The 14,752-nt window shown below is 43.2% G+C and overlaps 1 protein-coding gene across 1 annotated transcript; it reads left to right on the forward strand.

Annotated features, from left to right (window-relative positions):
• Nucleotides 1-4,511: 4,511 nt before the first annotated feature.
• LOC104547113 (structure-specific endonuclease subunit SLX4-like) lies at nt 4,512-14,534 on the forward strand (the record flags this gene model as incomplete). The annotated part of the gene is made up of 8 exons (XM_010192690.1): nt 4,512-4,878; nt 5,680-5,943; nt 6,551-6,725; nt 8,459-8,674; nt 9,639-9,853; nt 10,941-11,254; nt 12,752-13,034; nt 14,446-14,534. Coding segments are annotated over exons 1-8 (1,923 nt in total), but the record flags the coding sequence as incomplete, so codon positions are not given.
• Between the last annotated feature and the right edge of the window lie 218 nt (nt 14,535-14,752).

Raw genomic sequence — 14,752 nt, forward strand, 5'->3', positions numbered from 1 at the left:
GCCTGGCATGCAGAGCACAGCCTCACCCCATCTTTCCTGTCCAGTGGAGACAGGTGCTGCGGACTCGGCACCCTGTCTTCCTACGCCCAGTTAGGAATGTGGCCGCCTGTTAGGCTGTTTCAGTGGTGGAGATGAGGGGGAGAGGATCTCTCTGCACAATAAGTTGATTCATGCTTTCACCACAAGGCAATGGTATGAATGAAAAATTAATCAGATTACTTTTTGCCTAGCTTGGTAGTTCTAGATAATCCCACTTCCCCTAGCATTTCTTGTGAAACCCAGGCCATTACTCCCAAGATTGTATGACACTTTCCTTTTTTGAAGATAAAGAGTTGAGATTTCTGTAAAGATGAGTAATTGAAGAGAACATGTACAGGGGCACCACAGCAGGGGTCGAGAGGAAAAAAGGTATCTTCTGGGTACGAGTTGTTGAGGTCTACCTAGCATTGATCTACATTTTCTAGCCACAGTGATGACATGTTCTTGGAGACTGAAATTGCAGGAGAGTTGTTCCTGGAACAAATAGACAGTTTAAAGTGGCAAGTGAGCAGGCCCAGATGTTGTATATTTGAGAGCTCAGAAGAGATGGTGTCAAGTGGTTGGACTGCGAGTAGAAATACGCTCTCAGTTGTTAAAAAGAGAAGCTCCTCTTAGAGGTGGGAGGGTAGCAGGTGTTTTACCTGTTTTGGTTTTTTTCTTTTTAGAAGGATTCTGTGATTGAACTAAGTAATTACAAGGCAGTAAGTCTTTTATGTGTACCTATTATACTGGTTGAAATGATCAAGTCCTTTGTAGATGTCTGTCACTGTATATATTTAACCACTTGATAGCATGGTAGCCTAGCTTCTCCAGTAGACTGTCTCTCAGTAATCTAATGGAGTGGTTTGAATTTGTCAATAAATTAGGAAATAAAGAGCAGATTAATGTAACTTGCTCAAAAATCCTTTGGAAAGGAGAAAGAGATGAAGAATTATCATGAATGGTGAACCATCTGAGAGAGGAAGCTGTTTGTAAGGTAACAAAGAGGATCCAAGGGTTCGTTCTGAATTTGCCTTGCCATGTGCCTGGTGGTTCCACTGGGCAGTGACACAGCTTTTTCAGCTCAGTCCGGATCAGAGGTGATTCCAGCAAGCTCTAAGCTGCAGGCAGCTCATGAACTTCACTGTGGAGGAGTGTAAAGTAGAGCATGGAGGTGGAAAATGAGAAAAATCATATGGAGCACCTTAATGATACCAGATACTGAAAGAGCCCCAGGCATCTCTTCTCAAGTAAAACCTTTGCTTAACAAGAAGGTGCAATCAAAACAAAGCAAAGAATATGTTAGGATCTGTGAAGCCTGGATGAGGAAGGAATGTGAACAATATAAAAATTCGTCAGCTGTCTGCAGTACTGCTCAGCACATCTCAGAAGAAGCAATAGAGAGTGAAGGATGTTCAGGGAATGCTGATGGAGATGGTTAGGGGCCAGGAAAGATTCTCCTAGGAAAGGAGAAAGACTGTGACTCTTCACGGACACTGAGAGATGTGATACATGTAATTTAATAAAATACTGAGTGGTATAAAGAGAGTGGATTTGGAGCTTCTGTCTTCCTTGTCTCAGCAGAAGACAGTCAGTGAAATACAAAGGAAGCAAACAGAACTGATGGAAAGAGATATTTTCTCCTGGATTTTTTCAGCTAAACCAGGGAACTCATTTCAGTAGATGCCCGTGAGCCTCCAAACGGCAGGGCCAAAAAGGTGAGGGTGATACATGGCTGGAGGGTTATGATAGTAACATGGGTGGATTTCTGTAAGAATTATCTGTTGTGGTTCTGGTTTCAAGAAAGCTACCAGGAAATAATATTAGTCTCAAATGGAAAAGGCAAGGATGGACTAGTTTTTAGGATCGTAGGATAACTCAGGCTGGAAGTGCCCTCAGGAGGTCTCTAGTCCAGTGTCCTGCTCCAACCAAGCTCAGCTGCAGGGTCAGACCAGTTTCCTTAGGGCTTTATGCAGTCTGTCTGACCCGTTCTGCCTTCTGAAGGGTTCTGGGCTTTTCCTGCAGCAGCATGCAGTGCTGCTCGCTGCTGGGGATGTGCTGCTGAGCTGAGCAGCCCCTGAGCTGTGCATCTGAGTTGCCTGCATATTTGAAGTACACAGGTCAATGGAAGTGACAGAACTTGGCACCATCAGAGCACGTGCTGTTGCTGTCTCCCTCTCCCTGCAACTTGAGCAAAAAGAGCAGTCAGTGCAAGATACACTAACTCTCACCTTTCCCTTCCGTTTTCCAGGTTCCATCTTGCATTCTTATTGATTCTGCTTTGTACCATTTTGCTGATCCACATTTACTTGAAGGGCCCATTTGGGCTATAGGTTTGGCATCTAAGTGGATAGGTGAGTGCTGCTGTTTATTTCATTTGAACAGCTTTGTGATTTGTTGATGCCTAAAATCTTCCAAAATGAATTGAATATTATACTGAAATAAATTCTTTTCAAAGCCGCTACTTTTCGAACTCTACAAACTGTCACCAAAACTGGCTGTTAGGTACACCAGTAGCAGCAGCATTGGAAATACTGAGATGTTGAACAGAGCAGGAGCCTGTAAATACAAGTTTGAAAATGGAGGAGTAAGACAGATAAATTCTTAGTTAGTTTTGCATCATTTATATGTCCAACTTGGTATACCTGGGGCACTGAACATTGATTGCAAATGCTAAAGTCCTGATCTGTTTCAACATTTAATGTCAGGAACTCACCATAAATAATGTGACAGTAGAAATGTGTCTGTGAGAGATATTTAGAGCTGTAGAGGATGTGAGATTCTGTTTTTCTCCACATGCTGTCTCCTACTTAGAAGAAAACGGTCAATTTACAGTGATAACTATACCAAGATTCTGTCCAGGAAAATTAGATTTATGAACTGACTACATAAAACTTCAGTTTCTCTCTAACAGGAAATGACTTCAAGATTCACAGCAAAATCCTCTGCTGGTTTGGGAGCCTGTGTTTAAAATAAATAAATCCATTAACATCTGTAATTGCTTATAGGAAAGGCTGACCCATGAAAGTGTGTAACCAGCATTCCTTAGCCTCACATGTCTGCAGCCAAGCCATTTGAGAAAACAGTCTCGCATGTGTTTTTCCTGCTTTTTGAGTCTTTCTGTGCCCAGAGCTTTAGTGGAGAAACTGAACCACAGCTGCTGCTGTTCCAAGTGAAACACTCTGGTTTAGGCTTGAAAGAAATAGGTTTTGGGAGCAATATAAAACCTCTGGTAAAATAGCCAGAACCATAGTGAACTTAGGACTAGGAAGGAGAGGACAATCAAAATGTCTAAGAATAGAGATCTAGTTTTAAGGTTGCTGGGGTGTTGATGGCATTTCCATCTGGACATTGTAGCAAGTGCTGTTCCAAGTAATCCCTCGCTAGTACTGCTGTTCTTATTGTAGCTGAAAAGATTAGGAAACTCATTTTGAAAATACCATTTAGTTAGTCTGTTTACTCTGTGTATTCAACAGCAGTTTGCAGAACATAGTCAGTGCCATGGTTTATTTCGTATGTAGAGGAAGAGTTCAGTATTAGCAGGAGAGCAAATCCTGAATGTGAGCAGCCATGGAGGTAAGAGGAGAGAAAGGATGAACATGTTTGATAGAATTGTTCTCAGCCTTGTCCCAGAAACTCTTCTGAAATGCCAGAAGCTGCCTTTATTTACTTCTCAAAATGAGGTCGGACTCTCCTCTTTAAAACTGCAGTGTTGCAAAGCAGAATTGTACACTCTAGAATAGCTGCTTGATCAGAAGGATTTTTTTTTCTCCTCCCTTGCTGCATTCACTGATCTTGTGTTATATAAATGTAAGTATGAATGCCTATAAAAAACCCGACAGGCTCAAATCCTGAGCTCCAGGACGAAAGCCTACACAGTATCACATATCTGTTTTGAAAGCTCTCCTCCTCTTTCCTAATGTGGCTTGTGCATATCTGTAGTCCAATTACAGGGATAGTGTTTTGGGTCAATACATGCTTTTTCTAGTCTTACCATTTTATGCAAATTCTTTCTTCCTTCAAGGTTCTACACCAGCCCTGCCCCACGCTGCATCTTGCATATACCATCCTACATAACCACCTTTTTTTTCATTTCTTTATTTAAGGGCTTTAGTAAGTGTTTTTCTGAAGCTCTGTAGCATATCATGAAGATCCTACACATGCTCTGCGCAAACTGAGGTGCTTAACTGTTGGTCTGGAGACCTCTGAAAACCCAACTTGTGAAAGCAGGTGGGGTCCTTGGAGTAAGGATGTGCTTCACTAAATGGCTGTGAGTTAAGTGTGAGAGAATGAACTGTCAGAACAGCACAGAAGTGCCGACTCTGCTGACCTTGTTGAAGTCTGGAGAATGGAGATGTCTGAGCTTGTGGAAGGGAATTGGTGAAAATTGCAGGTCACGGAGGATGCAAACCTGAACTGGTTCTGGTGTCTCCCTCTGCTCTTCAGTCCTCACAGTGTCGTTAGGCCACTGTGGTACTGGAACCTGCAGGCCAATGGATGAACAGGACAATGATTTTAAAGAGTTGTGGGCAAATCTTTTGAGCGGAGCAAAGAAAAAAGCTGGAGATGCTGAGGCAGCAAAGAGGGCTCAGAACAGGTCAAAGAGCACTGCAGCAAAAAGCAAGTTGAGAAGAGGCAAAGCTACTGTTAAGAGCCAAAGCAATCATCACTTACCAGCAGTGAAGGAGTCAAATTGGCCTCAAGATTTGGGTCCAAAGGAACAAACATTGGTGCACAAAGACGATGGTGATGCTTTGGCCTGTAGTAGTGGTGAGACCACACAAGGAGATGGAAGGAGCGTTTTCCCTGCCAGCCAGCCAAGTACAGCGGCCAGTGAGTGTAGCCAGAGGACCCTGACAGGTGAGTGAACCAAAATCTTTCAAACAGAAAATAGGCCAGGACTGAAAACACTTTGTAGTTCAGTGAAGGTCTTCAGAATTCCACTTGGAGGGGATATATAACAGTACTGGTCGAAGCAGGCTTGCATATCATGCTTCCAACTACACTTACCTACTTAGGCTTATCCAGAAGTTTAACCTAGGAGTGTGTTCTGTGCTGCAGGCAGGCAGAAGATGTCCTTCTGTAAGTTGAAGCCTTGGTACAAAGTGATATGTTGAAGAGTGGTTATTCACTGGTTTTCTTCCAAAATTAGAACTGAGAAAAACACTTTCAAATCATCTAGAAGCAAGACAGGAATATATTGAGATGCTTTTTCACCTAGTGCTTCATTGTAGGGTGAAATACATTGGCACTGGATGTCAGGAAATATGTTGGATTAATTCGTAAAGAATTAGTCCTTCAGTGGTTATTAGGTGTGATGGCCAGAATGTGGTCACCAGTACAGGAAGTCCTTAAACTGTAGGGCTGCCTTGGTTGTTTTTGCTAGTGACCTTCAGGTAAGTCCTTCCTTTATATTTCCTCCTCTAAGAGGGATATAGAGATATCTGAACTCCCCTGTAGCACAAAAGCCTGATACTGTTACTGTGGTTATAAAGTATAAAGTCACATGATAGCTTAACAGATTGTTCACATCTTCTCTAAGAATGGCTGTTGCAAAACTGAGCCTGGCTTAGGCTGCTGTTGGGGAAGGCTTCCCAGCAGCTGTCTGGGCTTTGTGTTTAAACCTGACTGGTAAAGCTCTGGTGTTTTCTCCCCCTCTAGTGAATACTCTGAGTGGCTGTTCTCAGACTACATTATCCGTCCATCCTGCTACACAGCCAGGGACCTGCTCTTCACCCACCTCGAAGATCCTGCCGCTCGCAGGGTCTAAGGTGCGGGTAGCAGAGCTGGTAGTGGAGAGAATGCAGCAGTTCAAGAGAGTGGCACCTGAGCAGTTAAAACACAGCACAGACAACAGCTTGCTAAAATCTGCAGCCAGCGAGGATTTCCCTGACAAAAGCCAGGAGCAGAACCCACCAGAGAATGGTACGATTCTCTTGTTAGCTCTTCTACGTGCAGAAAGAGGAGTGCTGCGGGCTGGTAAGAATGGTTGCATGTGAAGCAGTCCAGATTCCTGGGCTCTGTTCCCAGCTAGCCTAGTGGCTCAGTGTGCAGCACTGAATAAATCACTCCAGATCGCTGGGAAAACTTGCTTTCTCTGTTTTTAAAGGGCTATCCATACTTCTCTCTCCCAGCTCTTCTCTGAGGTTGAATTAACCTTATGCTCAATTCTGGAGGGATAATTGTCTTCTTGGAAACAGGTGGAAATGCCAACAGGATCAGTGAACTTTGTCAGCCCTTCACTTGGGAGTGTTAGGTAGCTGTGAGGTAAATATGACTTTTAGGTAGCCTCTGTCCTTTGGTAGATCTCCAAGCACTCTACAAAAGTAGTATGTTCTGTGCAGATCAATTGAATACACAGCAATTTTACTCTGGTTTGGTTCTTTGTAAGTCAAGGCCCTTTTGGTTCTGTATGAGCATGGAAATATAGTTTTAATCTAGTTTAATAAATAATGACAGGTATAACAGCTCCATGCCTTTCATGCAGGATTCTTAGTTTTCTATCTTCAATCATCTCTTCCTTCTGTGCCAGATACCCACCATCGTCCATCCGTGGAGCATGACAGTGCTCTGGCTTTGGCTCTTGAACAGGAAACCAAAGAGGAAGCCCTGGCAAGCCTGGAGGATGTAGGCTTGTTTTTTTGTCAGATCTGCCAGAAGGATCTCTCAGCCATGAACTCGACACGACGAGAGCAGCATGTTAACAGGTGAAAGACCAGCACGATGTGTCCTTTCTGCATCCTCTCCCCCTTAACCTCACAGCCTGCTCACTCAGCTTAGCCATTAAAGAACATGGTAGAAGGGAATCTGCATAGTGGCACTGACCTTTATGGCTTGAATTAACAAGTCGTTTTGATCTCAAAGCAGAGGCTGGTTGTTGTGCTCTGCAGAGCTTCTGCATGTGTGTGGCAAGGAGCTGCAATTGTAAAGTGACTATCAAAATTAATGAGGACTCAGTATTGCAAATTTTGGGATCTGCTGATTTCAGCCAACAAAGTAATGTTTGCTCTGTTTTTCTAAAAATTGTTTGTCTAAGGACTTCTAGTGTGTCACTGTGTATCCAAGCTGTTTGCGAAGGGAAAGGTGATACTATTCAGAAAGACGTCTAACTTGCACTATAGAGCTTTAACAGGGAGAGTAGAGACTAGGGAAAGGCGTCCCTGCCTTTTCTTTCATTGGAATGTGTGCAATTAAATTAAAATCAGTGCCCTTAATTTAACAGTTTACCTTAGTGGTAAATATCAAATAATTTTAATAGGTTATGTGCAGATAGCTCATTGTAAATTAGAAGTCTGTACTTCTCTGTTGAGAAAGTATCAGAAACAGCACATTTCAGTGGGTAGTTTCTTAATTTCAAGCACATTCAGAGGGTAAAAGTGGTTTGATTTGTCCAGTCCTACATTGCATTATTGAGTGGCTCACGTTCATTAGGGTTGTCTACACCTGCAGCTTTGGAGGTGTTACTGCTGTTTCTGTCTTCAGATCTTTACTGCTGCTTGAGAGGACAGAGGCTGTAAAACAGTGACAGTGTGTCAGAAATGCCTTTTAGAAATTATGTCTGCTTTCAGAACTATTAAGCGTGTAATCATATGATGAAATTACAAGGTTGTATTAGCAATGGATTTTTTGATAGCAGCCTTCAACACAAGAGGTAAAGCTGTAGAGGGATGGATGCACTGGCAAACTAGCAATCACCAGTGCTAGTATATCAGATGAATGGTCTCTTAACAGCCCTGTGTGTGTAGGTAGTGTGTGTCATTATCTAATCAGGGAGTAGTTTCTATAATAGATACTTCAGATCCAGGATTTCACACCCTGAATCTCTTTGGAGAGGACAGAAAAAGAATGATTAAATTTTTTTACAGAGTTTTGGTCTACCAGAAATTATGAGAAGTTCACTATCCTGCACTCTTGAGTGTGGTGTTAATTTCAACTGCTCCCTTTTCTGTGATGTCAAACACTGTCCTTGTCAAGTGAGATATCTTGAAAACAGCTTGCGTTATTGGCGCTGCACGTGGTCATGCCTAGAGAAGTAGTAAGAAGGACAAGAAGTAGTCACGTTTCGAGTGAGAAAGACCATTTTTCTTTTGCAGGGTGATTCTTTTTTTAACAGTGGTTTGTAAGTTAGCTGGAGTGTTCAAATGAATGCAAAAAGCAGTATTATGTGATGGACACTGGATGAAGTTAAAGAAGGTTATTTCCTGCACTTGCTTTTGAGCAACATGTTTTTAATATGCCTCTGAGGCCATAATCTCCTCGTAACTCTTAGGTGTCATATTCATCATATGTGGTGGGCACATAATTCTTGTTTCTTTAAAGGAATGTTTCTGTCTGTTACAGATATTAGAGATGATTGTGCTTCCTTTTCTTTACTATGGTTTAAATCTTAGCATGGACAGTTTTAAAGTCTTCAGAGGTAAGCTTTGCCATTGTCTCACAGGTGTCTGGATGAGATGGAGGAAGCACAGATGTCATCCTCCAGCAAACCACTGGTCCCTGAATGTCCAATCTGTGGGAAGCAGTTCCAAACCTCACAGAGCCGAATCAGTCACTTGAAACGCTGTGCTGTCGAGATGGATGTTCCTCCTAAGCTGCTTCTTCAGGCGGTGCAGTTGCAGTTGTCCACGCTTGGTGATGCACCTCTTCAGTGTCCCAGGTAAGCTGGTGAAAATAAAAGATGCTGGTTACTTTCTTTGGCCTGAGAGACATTGACCTTGTGCTCCTGAGGATAAATCGTAGAAGTGAGGCACACTTACACACTGTGTGGGCCCTAAGTCCAGAGAAGATTAAGTAGAGCCATGAGCAAGTACCACATGAGGAGAGTGTGGTAGGTAGTTGGAGAAATCGTTTTGCTTTCTTTCAGAAGCAGTTAGATGGTAGATGACTTTAAAAGTCAGCAGACAGGAGCAAAATGGGGAGTAAATAATCTTACACTGGTATGTCAGAAATATTTGTGCTCAATGAGACAGTTCTGCAGTAAAGCTGCACAGTGTGTTTGAGCTTATTAAGCAAACCACATAGTACGAGTATACAGTCTCCTGAGCATCTGTTGGGCCAATGCCTCAGCTCTTCAGCTTGTGGCTGTACTGGATATGTGTGCTTTGCACCCCGAGCCAAGGAGGACACAGTTGTGATGTTATGAAATGCAGAGCTGCATCTGCTGTCCTGGATTTGAGCAGAATCTTCAGAGTACAGCAAGTGGTGCCTGGCTGAATATGTAGAAGGGCTCTTAAGTCCCTGTGTGCTGAGGAAGAACCGTTGCCTGTTCCCTGTGGAAGCAGAAGAGTGGGAAAGCATTTTCTGGTGATCTTGGTTTTGCCTTACTTCAACTTGTTTTTTCTTCTTCGGTACAAAAAAAGCATTCAAGGTGGAGATAGCAGATGCTGTAGTCTTGTGCTTACCTTTTCAAAATAAAATTTTCTCTAAATTGCCCTAAATCCCATGGATTATAAGAAATCCTCTGCTCTCTGGTAGGGAAGAAGTTATTGAATAGTTTTTCATTATCCTTGATATGGGAATCTCTCTGAGCAAACAGAGCAGCTGGTCTGGAGTGCTGTGTGTTTCTTGTCTCTGATCCAGTCACATTAACTTGGGCTTCCTGCTGCATTCTTGCATTTCAGCAATCAACCAAGCAAGTCAAAGCGAAAAGGCTCCTCCGAAAAAGACTCAAAGAACAAGCAGAAGAGGGCCAAAATGGAGACTAAGGATGAAGATTTGCTGGTTGCTATGGCAATGTCACGCTCTCTGTTGGAGCAAGAAAAGCAGGAACAGACCAAATCAGTTACACATGTGAAACCAATGGCTGCTTTGCCAATCAAATGGAAGCCAGGATCAGGTACGTGTTGAAGTGGGTTGGTGTCAAAGGCTGTGTTACTGGAAGAGTAATGTACACAGCTTGCTCTTCACTAAATCTCTCCTGCTGGGTATAGAAGGAATGACAGCCCCGTTTCTGCTTTATTTAAACTGTCAGAGCTTCAACAATGTGCAGTATTCACATACAGTCAAGAAAGACTGCAGGATGTCCGTGGGTTTTAGTGAAATCCCGTACGAATCTCATGCTTTTTTTTCACTGATTGATTGTTTTGCATTTGTAAAATATTCTTAAGATAAGCTGTTGGTTTTTTGTAAACTGTGGAAATGAAAAGAAATAACACGAAGAGGTTATTGTTTCTCCTGCAGTAGATTTTTTCCTGTTCATGCTGCTGGAAGCTGGATTAATGCAGCTTTTTCAGCTTTACCTCTTATCTCTCTGTTTTCTTTCTGTGTGTATACTACATGTCCTTTTGCTATTGCAGTGTGCAGAAAGATTTGGAAAGGAAAACAGCTGCCAGAGGAGAGCATTAGGTGCTGTACAAAGGGGAGACTTCACTTTCTGTGACACTGCTCAGATCTCCTCCTGCCAATAAGTACTCCCAGTTGGATTTGGGGTTGGGTGTTAGTAAGGCAAAGATAGTGTGATACAGGATTTCCAAATGAAGCTGTGCAGTGTTTGTGTGAGCTGTGACTTGATATCATCAGTGAGCAGTACACCAGAAAAGGAGTCCTTCGTGGATTTGTTGGTGTTTTTCTCTCCCTTTTCTGTGAAGCACTGCCATACAGGTGCCGTTCCGTGGGTCTGGGAGGTAGGCTGCATGGATGTCAGTTGCTTCCATAATGATCAGATTTTGTAGAGATGTAACAGTTCCCAACAGGCAGCAGAGCAGTGTGAGCAGGAGTCCGTCATTCCTGGAGTTCATTGTTCCTATAAGGATGATGTGAGGCTTTGGACTACCTGTGGAAATCATAAGAGTTGGGTTCAGCTTGCAGCTGCCTTTTGGTTGTCACTAACTACAACACCTGAAGGAGCTGGCACGTTGAGCTCCTCTGCCCCTGTGTGTTCAGCTATTTATTTATTTGGGTTTCTCTTCCTTTTCTTTTTAAAGAGAAAAGACGGCGTAAAAAAGGCCCAACTGCACCTCCACCATTACTGCTTCAGGACCCGGAGAAGACCCGCAAAAGGATCCAGGAGCGAGTAGCTATGCTGCTTGTGGAAGAGGTGGAATTCCCTCCCACCCCTCAGCTTCCCACTAGTAGAATTTTGGAGGATGTATCTGGGAAAGCAACCTGGCTCTTGCCATTGTCCAAAACCAAAGAGTGCTTTTTGTGGAATATCAGTGCTCTGACAGGACCCTCTGACCTTGAGTCATTCTACGCTGCTGCATTAACCCCCCACATTGTACCTTGGAAGCCTGTGCAGGTGCGATGCTCTTTTGTCCTTGCTCTGATACTTGCCCTGGTTCACTTTCCCTGTAGCCCTTTTGCTCCCTCATTTGGTATTTAAACAAGTGATCCTCTGCCTCTGTATGCTCACTGCTTCTGCCCTGTTGTCCCGTGGTCTTACACAGTTAGGTTTTACCATCTTGAACTTTCATTTCTCCTGTTTGGAGAGGAGACCAAGGCTCATGTTATTATGCTGTTCCTTGAGCTTTCAGAAAATAAAACTGATGGGCACAGAGGGTACTGAGTATAGGGATCCCATCCTCCTCATTTTGCTACTGGTTTGTGTTTACAGCAGTTTGACTCTTGTTTTCCTTCTTGGCACTTTTCTCTGACTGATTGTAGTTATGCCCATCTGCTGCACTTAGCAAGGATCTGGGTGAAAAGTTTATACTGAAGACTGATACTTGTCTTGCATAGAGGAGAAGGTGGGAGCACCTAAAGTTGTAAAGTGAAGCATTTGCATCTCAGGCTTTCTCTGTGCATCCCACTGCCTCTTGGTGCTTGTGAGCTTTGATCCAGTTTTCGGTTCCACTGTTCCATTCTGATTTTCACCTAGATCTCCTGCCTCTTTCAATGCCCTGCTTTTTTATAAAAAGTCCTACAGAAATAGACAAAGCTCTTTTAGTCTCTCACCACATACTTGCTTTCCAAGAGGAAGGATATCACTTCTCTTTCTTTCCTCATTCTTTCATTGTAGAACTATTTGGTGCTTCTGTTTAAAAAATACCATGCATATATAGGTGGTTATTTAACACTTCTTCCCTAATCAAAGCCCAGAGTGTTCCACTGGCTTATTGCAGGCTAGGGCTGTAGTGGAGGGACTCCATTCTTTGAATATTTTGGACCTTTCATTCGAGGCAAAAACTGCCAGAAAAGTTTAAAAATAGAAAGTAGAAAGGCCTTTAAAATCGAGGCAAGAGTGTGATTTTGCTCTGATTGTTTCCATTTGCAGAATTGGCTAAACCATTTTTACTTAGAAATAAACAAACAAAACTATTCTTATTGGGAAACAGAGACCAAACCTGGAAAAAATCGGCTCCAAGGTGAAAGTTTGATTAGTTACATGCCACTGCAAAAGCATTTCCGAACTCGGAACAGAAGCATCTGGAGAGCTTCAGCTGCAACTGTTGCCAGGCGCTCCAGCCCTAATGAAACACTTAGATGTTTCAGTGGGAGCATTTCCACTGTTATTTCTCCCTACTTGGCAGTTGCCCACACAGACATGCTCCTGGAGAAACCACCTTTTCTGCATTTGCTGTTGTAGTTTCTTCTGTTCAGAGCTGTCTTATCTCTGGAGAGTCCTTCATAAAACTACAGAGGGCTTTTGCTACAGAAGCTCATGTGCCTTGGTAATGCTCTGTAATCCTTTACTAGATGTTTCAAAAGTATGGAGTAGCGACTGTACTCTGAACTCTACAAATACATAAAACAAGACCTAATTTATTGGTGTCTCTTTCCTCTCTCTTTTGACCAGAATCATAAGCCAGAGAACCTTCTGCCATCAGTGGAATCTGATCAGCCAAAAGTATCCCAGCAGAGTCAGCCTGACCTCAGTTCTTGTGAGCCCACTTGCACAGAGGTTGGAGGCCAAACTTCTGATGAATCCAAGTCAGGCCATGAAGGAGACGGGCAGTTTTTATCTTGCGGCCAGAAGGATGTTCAGACCCTGCAGGACCTAGTTGAATTGGCCAAGGAAGGACTTACCCTCACTCAGTGGAACCTTGATATTAACCATGCTGAGGCAGCAGAGCAGCCAGGTAAGTTCTGGCAGCTGTGTGAGCCCTGTCCCTAGTCTCTTCAGCTACACAGAGCCAGACTTACGCTGTACTGTGTTAGGAGAGCCATGACGGCACCCACAGGATGTTGATGTTGATCCAAGAGGTGATATTGTGGGGGGGTACTTTTTCTACAATAAGCTTTAGATACAATCAAGCTGATGTTTCTGAAATGATTAATAACTCTCAGCATTTAAGAGAACTCCTGGGCAGCAGATACTAAATGAGTATTTTATTAACTTAAAAATTCCCTTAAAGATATCGAACCATTTTCTGCCAGACAAGTTCAACAGCTGGGCCAAAATGCTCATCCCAGTGATGTGGACAGTCTTTCTGTTATGCGCACTGTCTTTTGAGGTCTTGAGACAATCATGTGAAAGAGAAGTGCAAGAGGGATGGTTTTATGTTGGTACATAGATTACACAAACCTGAAGTTTATCTGTACCTAAATAAAGTTGAAAAAATACACCACCTAGAATTCTTCTACAGGCAACTCTGTAATGCCCCCAGTGATAGTTGCATGTGCTGCACAACTGCACATTGCAAGGTCAATGATATCCCTTAAAATGGCCTGGGTATTCAGCAGTATGTGTTGTGTGTTTCCTGTTCACCTGTGAAAGAGAACATGCCTGCTGAATTCACCTGTCTGCATTTTCAGTTGGTTGTAAAATTCCTCACTTTCCCCACTGAATTGCAGCAAATGATTGCTGGTCCTTTAAAACTACCCCTGGGTGTTCAATGGAGATAGAGCTTCCTGGGCAAGAGAAATCATTTATGCATAAAAATTTATATTGTGTGTGTAAATGAGACCAGGTGGAGAAAAAACACTGTGCAGAAACAGTGGAGACCAGGTGGAGAAAAAACACTCACACAGCTGAACGTGTTTCTTTCTCCACATCCTATCCTGTGTACTCTGTAGACTTACCACAGGGCTCAGGCCATGCAAAACTGATTTCACTGGGCACTGAGGCTCACAGCATTTTCTCTAAGTTGAAATGCAGATCCAGGATGTGTTCTAGGATGAAACTGGCATGTCCCATCCTGCTCTGTGTCCTAGTTGTTTTCCCACTGGAGGAAAACTGAGATGTGAAAGCAGAGGGCCATGCTGCAGTCTGCAGTTCCTCCATCTGGATGTTTATGGCACGCATCTCTCTGCAGTAGATTGGTGCTGCTCGTGGCTGAATGATACTCAGGTACCCACAGCCTGGCACAGCCCAGAGCCAAACCCTGCAGTGAAGGCATGAGGAAGAGGCTGAGCCTTCAAGCCAGTCGGGCTGGTTATAGCAGCTCTGTCAGGGAGTTGTCACAGCAAGGATCCTGTCAGGAGTTCTTACATCACTCTGTCTCACAAAGTTGTTGTACGTGATTTGTGATGTGCATTTTCTTCTTTAAGGAAAGGAACTGACTTCCAGTGATACTCCACACAGTGGCTTTTTTCCCCCATCCAAAGAGAAGAGCTTCCTGACGAGCAGCTGTAAAAGAGTAAGTCGGTCTTTGTTTTCCACTTTTTTAGTATTTATTTAACACTATAAAAAAGAAGCTCTTGCAATTCATAGAAGTACAGAATATTTCCCATTGCTTTCCATAGAAACAAAGAAGTTTTTAAGGTTCAGTCACTGAGGAATCATCATGGGTGCAGGTGAGCTCAGCACACATGGTGATATTTCACTGATGCCCACAAGCAGGGCTGTGGATTTTCA

This window comes from Mesitornis unicolor, unplaced genomic scaffold, assembly GCF_000695765.1.
Source record: "Mesitornis unicolor isolate BGI_N332 unplaced genomic scaffold, ASM69576v1 scaffold54190, whole genome shotgun sequence".
NCBI classification, from domain to species: Eukaryota; Metazoa; Chordata; class Aves; order Mesitornithiformes; family Mesitornithidae; genus Mesitornis; species Mesitornis unicolor.